We start from the raw sequence: 9,153 nt of genomic DNA on the forward strand, positions 1-9,153 counted from the left end.
ACATGTTCAAGCAGAGGGTCAACAAATCTGTCAGAAAGCTGCAGAGGGGACTCTGGTCCTGAAAGCGGCTGGACTGGTGGCCCAGAGGTCTGTCCAGCCGGGCGTCTGTTCAGACAAAGCCCCAAGGGCAGGACCTTTCTGTTCCTGGACAGGACGCCTGCCTTTTGGGGGCCACTGAGCACCCAGGTGGCAGCAGGATAGCGGGGTCGTGGACGGAGACTTGGAGGCGGGCAGGGTGCTCACAGAAGGGTGCATCTGTGGCTGCCCACGGCCCAGGTGAACAGCTTCTGTCTGCAGTCAGAATAGGGTGGGTAGCGGATGTTCTTCAGCATCTCCAGGCCCGAGTAGGAGAGCAGGCAGGCACGGTGGTGGGAGAAGGTGTCGAAGGAGAACTTGCCGTGGTGTCTTCCCATCCCACTTTTGCCTGCACAGGCATGAAAGTGAGGGTCTAAGGCCAGGCCGAGGAGCCCACCACCACCACCAGCAGCAGCCCACCACCCAGCAGGGAGCCCAGGGAAAGCCAGGCCATGCGATGAGCCATTTTGCAGAGAGGGAAACTGAGGCCCTGAGAGGCCAGGGGTCTGGATAATGTTGACCCGTGAGTGAAGGCCAAACTGAACCTTCCTGGGTCTGGAGCGCCCACCTGGGCTTCCCTGGGAGTTGGGGCTGGAGGGTGAAGGAGGGTGGGGCTCACCGACTCCCCCGAATGGCAGGGAGGTAAGAGTCATGTAGGTGAAGCCTTCATTCCCTACAAAGTTGCCGCTGCTGGTCCTGTCCAGCATCTGGTTCATTACCTGGTGGGAGGGGGAGGCCGGGGTCAGGGGTGGAGCATAGGCTCCTTATTCCACAATGAGCAGAGGTGCCTCCCTGGTCTCCATCCTCTGCTGAGTGAGTGTCGCCCCTCTGAGTTCACAAAGAGGAGCCTGCAGCCCTGAGAAGTGCCTGTTAGGGTTAGCAGCCACAGAAGACAGGCAGCCAGCCCAGCTCCACCTGCAGGGCCCCACCTTTGCTCTGCCCAATCCCCCTTCAGGGACTCTGCACACCCATACAGAACTTTTGCACAATTTAGGAAAAGAAGGGTGTTTGGGGCAGAGCAGATAGAAAGGGCACCTCCTTGTCTGGGTGGAGGCTGCCCCGGCCAGGGCAGGCAGCTGGCTGCCCACCTGTTGGTAGGTTCTTGGTGCTGCCCCTGCCAACCCCACCCCTGTCTCAGCGGGACACCTGTATTCAGGGAGCTGTTGTTCAATGGCCTGGATTATTTTCCAGTGGTCATGTATAGATGTGAGAGTTGGACTGTGAAGAAGGCTGAGCAGTGAAGAATTGATGCGTTTGAACTGTGGTGTTGGAGAAGACTCTTGAGAGTCCCTTGGACTACAAGGAGATCCAGCCAGTCCATTCTGAAGGAGATCAGCCCTGGGATTTCTTTGGAAGGAATGATGCTAAAGCTGAAACTCCAGTACTTTGGCCACCGCATGTGAAGAGTTGACTCATTGGAAAAGACTCTGATGCTGGGAGGGATTGGGGGCAGGAGGAGAAGGGGACGACCCAGGATGAGATGGCTGGATGGCATCACGGACTCGATGGACGTGAGTCTGAGTGAACTCCGGGAGATGGTGGTGGACAGGGAGGCCTGGCGTGCTGCGATTCATGGGGTCGCAGAGCCAGACACGACTGAGCAACTGAACTGAACCGAATAGTCACCCTGGAGTTGTCTGCTCCCTGACCCTTGTAAGTGGGCTGGGAAAAGGGAGGTGACTAGTCTCACCCACTTTGGGCCCCTCTGTTGCCCCCACCTGCGTCCAGCCCCACCTGGCTTCTGTTGGAGAAGGCGTACAGGGCCAGGGGCTTCTCCCGACGGTTGATGAAGTCGATAGCCTGGTCCAGGCTCCTCACGTTCATGATGGGCAGGATGGGCCCGAAGATCTCTTCCTGCATCACCGGATCTGTCTCCTTCACGTCCACCAGCACCGTGGGGGCTGCCAGAGACAGGGGCCGGCTCAGCCCAGGGGCGGGGCCCTCTGGTGGGCGGGGCCTCGGTGGGCAAGGCCTCTGGTGGGCGGGCCCGCGGGCTGTCAGGGCCCAGAGACCCGGATGTCCCAGGGACAGTACGCTCCCCGCAGCCCCGGGGAAGTGACCACGAGGGGCTCCCCAGCCTGACCGGGGCCCGTGGGGCCCAGAGAATCACTCAGCCTTGGTCTCAGTCAGAGGGTGACCCGATCTTAGACCCCAGAGTCTGAGGCCCCAGGTCCCAGACTGTTAGACGCTCTGAGTCGTTTGGTCCAGGAGACCAGGGTTCTTTGTCCACAGCAGAGCAGACGCTCAGGACGGGCTTTGGGAGCTGAGAACCGGAATCGTGGGCGCGTAGCACCTGGGGTCGTGTGGCCCGTGGAGCAGCGGATCGTGGGGCTGGAGTTGGGAAGCTGAGCCTAGAACTCTGGGGTCTGAGCTTGGAAACCTAAATAATCCTAAAGGAAATCAGTCCTGAATATTCATTGGAAGGACTGATGCTGAAGCTGAAACTCCAATTCTATGGCCACCCGATGCGAAGAACTGACTCATTGGAAAACATCCTGATGTTGGGAAAGATTGAATGTAGAAGGGGACGAAAGAAGATGAAATGGTTGGATGACATCACCGACTCGATGGACATGAGTTTGAGCAAGCTCTGGGAGTTGGTGATGGACAGGGAGGTTTGGCATGCTGCAGTCCATGGGGTCGCAAAGAGTCGGTCACAACTGAGCGACTGAACTGAACTGAGCTTGGAGAACTTGGGCCAGAGTGTGGAGTCGTGGGGTCGCGGGCTCAGACCCCAGCACCAGGAAACACCGGGGTCACGAAGTCGTGGCACCAGGCTGGGCTGTAGCGGTGGGGTCGGGGGAGCCTCAGAGCCCAGACTCGGGGCCCAGCTGTGGCCCCCAGCGTGGAGGGGCCTTCGCTGGGGTGTGGATGGGGGTGGGGCACAATGGCAGGGAGGGCGGGGCTCACCGATGTAGAGATCGCTTTCGTCACTCTGGCCGCCGATGACCACGCGGCCACAGCTCAGCAGGCCCCGCAGGCGCTGGAAATGCTTCTGGCTGATGATGCGGCCCAGGTTTGGGGAGCTCTGGGGGTCGTCGCCATAGAAACGGGTGATGGCGCTCTGCAGGGCAGGCACCAGCCGCGCCTGCATCTCGGGGCTGCACAGGACATAGTCGGGGGCCGTGCAGGTCTGGCCTGTGTTGTAATAGCGGAAGAAGGCCAACCGGTTGGCCACAGTCTGGGGGTTGCAGTCGTCGTCCACATAGCAGGGGTTCTTGCCTCCCAGCTCCAGCGTGACGGGCGTCAGGTGCTTGGCGGCGGCAGCCATGATAGTCTTGCCAACATGAGGGGTCCCTGGGAACATGGGATTTGACTCAGCTGCTCTTGGCCGGATGGTTCAGGCACCACCTTCCTGGCCCCATCCTGGCTCACCCACTGGGATCTGCCCCCGCCCTGCAGCCCCAGGACCCCACCCTGCCAGGCCCACCTGCCCCAGATGATTGACATCAGGGATGCTCCACACCGCTGGCCATCGCCTCCTCCCTCCCCCGCCTTCTCCAGCCTCTTCTCCAGCATCCCTCTTTCCTCAGGACACCAGCCGGGGCCACCCTCACCCGTGAAGAAGATGTAGTCGAACTCGTGCTCCAGTAGCTGCCCCGTCTCCTCGGGCCCGCCCAGCACCACGGCAAAGCAGCTCTGCAAGGGGGCGGGAGGGATGCACGGCTCAGAGGACCCTGCAGGATCTCCCACTGGTGGGAGTGGGCGTATGGGACACAGGCTCACCCTCACCTGGTCCAGGTATCGGGGCAGCACCTCGGCCAGGACCTTCTCAGTGCTCTTGCTGATCTCTGAGGGTTTCAGCACCTGCGGGGCGGGGCGGGGCCAGGAGAGGGCGGGGCCATGTGTAGCCACGCCCGTCTCCATTGGATCCTCCCGCCTAGTGCAGCTGAGAGAGGCGCCTTATTGGCCCCGAGGCCACACAGCCCCAGGGATGGTGGCCAGACAGGAACCAGCCCTTCTCAGCCACCTGGTGCCAGCCCCCTCCTCCTTCCTGGCTCTGGGGGCAGCTGGGAGGACAGGCAGGGGGCATGAGGGTGGAGGCGTCCTCTCACCTGCAGCCAGGGCGCCCACCAGGGGCACCAGGCTCAGGTTCAGGGGGTAGTTCCAGGGAGACAGGATGAGCACCAGGCCGAAGGGCTCCCTCCGGATGAAGACTGAGTCCAGTTGCGTGATCTGGGGTGTGGAACGGACAGTGAGGCCTCGCTAAGGATCACCCCAAAGCCCACCCTTCATAGCCCTCGACCTGCCTGTGCAGTGGCGTCCCCTCAAGGAGGCCACGGTCCCAAGAAAGTCAGTGATTCACCCAGGGCCTGGGCTGGGCCGCCCTGGAGTTGTCCTACCCGGCCAGAGGTCTCACCAGGTTCTTGGCCACTGGCTCGTCCTTCATCCAGGTGTGCAGGTTCCTGAGGGCCAAGTCGACCTCATTCTGGCAGATGATGAGCTCCGAAACGTCCGATTGAAAGGCCGCCTGTGGTAGAGGTGGGATTCGGGGGTTAGGCCTGGGCGGGGTGGGGAGGGGAGTGGATCTAGTGCTGGAGGTCCCCAAGAGTCCTCAGGGTGGACACGGAGACAGTCTCCAGAGTGAGCACAGCCAGCCCCTGGGAACTGCAGTGAGAAGCATGGGTCCTGGGCTCTGCCGCTTTCTGGCTGTGGGACCTTGGGCAAGTGACTTAACTCCCACGTGCCTCACTTTCCCCATCTGTGACATGGGACAGCAGTCAGACCTGCCTTACAGGTTTACTGAGTTGACATAGAGCAGCTAGCAGCCCAGGGAAGAGTCTGCTGAACCACAGGACTGAGCTGGGGATGCAGCTGGCTCCCGCCCCCACCCCTGCCCTCCTCCCTCACCCCTGCCCTCCTCCCCCCACCCTTGTTCTCCTCCCCTCACCCCTGCCTGCTCCCACTCACCCCTGCCTGCCCTCCCCCACCCCCGCCCTCCTCCCCCCACGCCGCCCCCCACCCACCTTGTGCAGGTCCTGAGCCAGCGCCTCCTGCAAAAGCTGCTTGTTCTCTCGCAGGAAGCGGCTCAGGCCCTTCAGCTGGGCGGCCCGGAACTCGGCCGGCCGCGTGCGCCCCGAGACGAAGGCCTCCCGCAGCCGCTGCAGGGTGTCTGCAAAGGGGTCCATCCTGCAGGGCGGGGGCAGTGTGGGTTGGGGTGCCCCCACCTCTACCACCCCTCCACAGCCCCTACTCGCACCCACGTGGGCCCATGGACATCCCCACGGGGCCTCGAGGGGTTCTTTGCCTCAGAGACCACAGAACTTTGCAGTGGCAGATGGGGAAGCTGAGGTTGGGGTGTGCTGCACGGCCCCGGAGCACGGGACGGCTCCCTGTGCCCTGGGGAGGTGGGCCTGGAACAAGGCGCAATGGCGTGGGCGGGGTGTCTGTGGGAAGGCTCAGCTGACAGCCTGAAGCCTTGAGCCCATCTGGCCCTGGTCTGACACCCAAGGGAACCCAGGCGGGGCTGGGAGGGGAGGGGGATGAGGCATGCGGGTGGGAAGAAGGAGCCCAGGAGGGCCTCTGGGGGGAAATACCTGGACTTTGAGCAAGAAAGATCTCTGAGCACCCCAACCAGGGCCCCAAAACCACACCATCGCCTGTGCCTCCAGGTCTCTCTGAGTGTCTCTCTGTCCATGTCTGTGTGTCTCTCTGTGTCTGTCTTTGTCTCTCTTTTTCTGTGTGCCAATGTGAGCCATCTACTCTCAGGGTCCAGCAGCATCTCACAGGCCTGAGCCCAGGACCTCTGCCTCAGAGCCCTGACCGTGGAGTGAGGCAGGTCTCAGCGTCCGCCCCCTCCTCCTCTCTCAGCCGCAGTCTCCTCACCTGGGGAGTGGGGACAGACTTCTCCGTGGGTGTGCACAGCACAGACCTGGGCTGGGAACACGAGGGACATGCAAGTCCTGCTGGGTGGGAGGGGGAAGGCTGGCCGTGTGGGTGAGGCTCCTCAACAGGTGGGCAGCGGGAGCTCAGCTCTTAGGGGGAACCCAGGACCTGCTTGCTCCCACTTGTGGTTGGCAGGGCAGCTATCCTGGCCCTTTCTTGGGCTGGAAGGGGACCCAAGTTATGCCCTCCCACAGCCGGGCCCAGGTTGGTCCCACCTAAACCCCCGCCCGCACCCCAGATGGCAGAGGGGCAGAGGGAGATCAGGAAGTCCCGCCCAGGCCCAGGCTCAGCGTCAAGATGGACCAGGGCCATTTTCTCCTGAGCGGCCGGGAGCAGCTGGGCCTGCGGGGCTGCCTCTGGCCACCAGCCCTGCCCACCCTCGGTCCACGGTGGCCAAGAGCACCCTTAGACCTTCAAGTTCCAGGGCTGCCCCAGAGGCACCAGCGTCACCCGCCCCACCCAGCTTTCCCTGCTGGAGTTCCAGTGGTGCCTGGTCGCATTGGCCCTGCTCTGGCTTTGTCCAAGGCTCTCTAGAGCCTCTCTAGGGCTGAATGCAGCCAGAATGAATCAAAGCCCAGGGACCATATCCTCAGCCCCCCACCTCTACCATTGCCCAATCAAATGAGGAGGCAGATGGCTGGGTAGGGCTGAGGTCAGCCGCTCCCTCGTTTAGGGTTAGGGCCTCTTCCCCCAGCCTGGGGAGCCTCTACCCTTGCCCCGGGCCAGGCCAGCCCATGGGGGCTGCAGGTTTTCCAAGAGCGTTCCCAGGCGTCACAGGGGTTGGAAGTGGGAGCGGGGAGCAGGGGGCAGGGCAGCACCATCTCCCTGCACTGAGCCAGGCCCCAGGCCCATGGACCCCCAGCCCTGGAGGCCCCACGGGGTTGGGATCCCATTTCTCTTCCCCTCCCCAACCCTGTGCTGCTGGCCCGCCCCTCCCCCCAACCCCCGACCCCACGTACCCTGGTGTGGACTCCGACCCTGGATCCTTTGCCAAGCCTGGGCGCTTTATGCCTGACATTCTGCCTCCAGATGTGCGCTCTCACCTCGCCTCTGCCCGCTGCCTGAGCAGCCCCTCAACCGGACGCCCTGTGCCCACGTCTGTCTGGCGGTGGAGAGGCACCCGGGTGACAGATCACCAAACCGAAGCTCCAGCTGGTCTGGCCTCCTGCTGATTCACACATCAGCACTTCCTGTGGCTGCCTCACCTGGCACAGCTGGCCCCCGGAACAGGTCTGGCAACTCCGAGTAACTCCAGGTGATGCTGTGGTTGCTGGGAAGGACAGGCAGAAAGTTACCTGATAAAGAGAAAGATAAGGTAGTTGTTCAGTTGCTAAGTCGCTAAGAGTCCAACTCTTTGCGACCCCATGGACTGTAACCCCTCAGGCTCCTCTGTCTTCCACTATCTCCTGGAGTTTGCTCAAACTCATGTCCATTGAGTTGGTGACACCACCCAACCATCTCATCCTCTGTCGTCCCCTTCTCCTCCTGACCTCAATCTCTCCCAGCATCAGGGTCTTTTCCAATAAGTCGGCTCTTTGCATCAGGTGGCCAAGATATTGGAGCTTCAGCATCAGTCCTTCCAGTGAATATTCAGGGTTGACTTCCTTTAGGATTGACTGGTTTGATCTCCTTGGAGTCCAAGGGACTCTCAAGAGTCTTCTCCAGCACCACAGTTTGAAAGCATCAATACTTTGTCAGTGGGACCCTGGCAGCCTCCTCCAGGACACCCTCAGACAGCAGAGCTCTTCAAGCCACTCAGGTCCCCCACCAGACCCTCATGTCTATGCCTTCATTCCCACCCCGCAGGGCTCCTTCATTTGCACTCTCCTCATGTGCCTGACTGGCATCCTCAGGGCAGAGGAAGGGGCCCTGGCAGCTGCACAGAGAGAGTGGATGGGCCAGGGGCCCCTGTGGCCACAGGGTGTCACATCTTGTTCCTTTTTCCCCTTATTCTTCTATTTACTGTGTGACCCTAGGCAAGTTACTTGGACTTCCCTGGTGGCTCAGATGGTAAAGAATCCCCCTACAATGCGGGAGACCTGGGTTTGATCCCTGGGTGGGAAAGATCCCCCGGAGAAGGGCATGGCAACCCACTCTAGTATTCTTGCCTGGAGAATTCCATGAACAGAGGAGCCTGGCAGGCTACAGTCCACGGGGTCAGAAAGACATGACTGAGTGACTAAACACACCGCACAGGCAAGTCGCTTAACCTCCCTGAGCCTCCCCGAGCCTCCCCGAGGCAGCAACTGCAATTAGAGAATCTAGTGAAGAAAGAATAGATATAGATACCGTGGTTCCTGACACGAAATCAGGGCTCATAAGCATTGGTTACTAACTTTTCCCCCAGTCTTTCTAGAGAACCTCCTAGGTTCTAGGAAGCAGAAGATGCGCTCAGGCCCCACTGCTAATCCGTCATGTGTGATTTGCCCCTGTCTGCCCTTCACTCCCAAGCCTGTCCCAAGAGATCAAGATCACTCCATGGCCGAGGGCTATGGAGAGCAGATCCAGGCACAGCGTGAGAACCAGCTTGCCACCTAGGCAGGCATGTGAGGTGCTCCTTGGCTGTAATGGGAACCAGGCCAGTGGGAGCCACACAAGACACCAGAAGGGAAGTCAGTGCTGGCAAGAACAATTGAAGAGCCAAGGGGTGGGATATGGTGGGATGGGGTACAGCCCGCCTCCTGGGAACCACCAGAATGTGCAATTCACCAATTGTACCTCAAAGCTGTTAAAGCGAGACAAACCAAGGAATTCTCTGGTGGTTGGTGGCTAGGACTCCATGCTTTCATGGCCAAGGGCGTGGGTTCAATCCCTGGTTGGGCAACTAAGTTCCCACAAGCCACAGGGCCAAAACAAGCAAACAAAAAACTAAATAAACTAAACCACATTGAACTCAACCAACAAGAAGCCTGCATAGCCCACAAGCAAATGAAAGTATGTTCGGCCTCCGCAACAACTGTGAAATGCCAAGTGCAACCATGGCGACATGCTCTGCAAATGCCTCGGATCAGTTTCCTGGGGCTGCGCTAACGAACCACCACCACAACAGCGGTGGCTGGAGACAGCGGGGTTACAATCTCCCAATTCTGGAGGACAGAAGTCTGAGACCCATGCGCTGGTGGGGCTCCAGCGGGGGTCCTCCCCTCCCAGGTCTCAGCTTTTGCAACTGCTGGCCTTCCCCGGCTCTACACT

General features: G+C 60.6%; 1 protein-coding gene across 1 annotated transcript; it reads right to left on the bottom strand.

The window, feature by feature from the left end:
* Positions 1-5: 5 nt before the first annotated feature.
* LOC120874789 (aldehyde dehydrogenase family 3 member B1-like) lies at positions 6-7,076 on the bottom strand. Its single transcript, XM_040256470.1, has 10 exons — positions 6,921-7,076; positions 5,043-5,205; positions 4,436-4,546; positions 4,096-4,251; positions 3,808-3,882; positions 3,633-3,714; positions 2,986-3,372; positions 1,810-1,976; positions 695-794; positions 6-424 (listed from the first exon to the last, which is right to left on the bottom strand). The coding sequence occupies exons 1-10, from the start codon at positions 6,977-6,979 to the stop codon at positions 240-242; spliced, it is 1,485 nt and encodes a 494-aa protein (XP_040112404.1). The 5' UTR covers positions 6,980-7,076; the 3' UTR covers positions 6-239.
* Positions 7,077-9,153: the final 2,077 nt, after the last annotated feature.

The sequence above is a fragment of the Oryx dammah genome, unplaced genomic scaffold (assembly GCF_014754425.2).
Source record: "Oryx dammah isolate SB20612 unplaced genomic scaffold, SCBI_Odam_1.1 HiC_scaffold_15, whole genome shotgun sequence".
Taxonomy (NCBI): Eukaryota; Metazoa; Chordata; class Mammalia; order Artiodactyla; family Bovidae; genus Oryx; species Oryx dammah.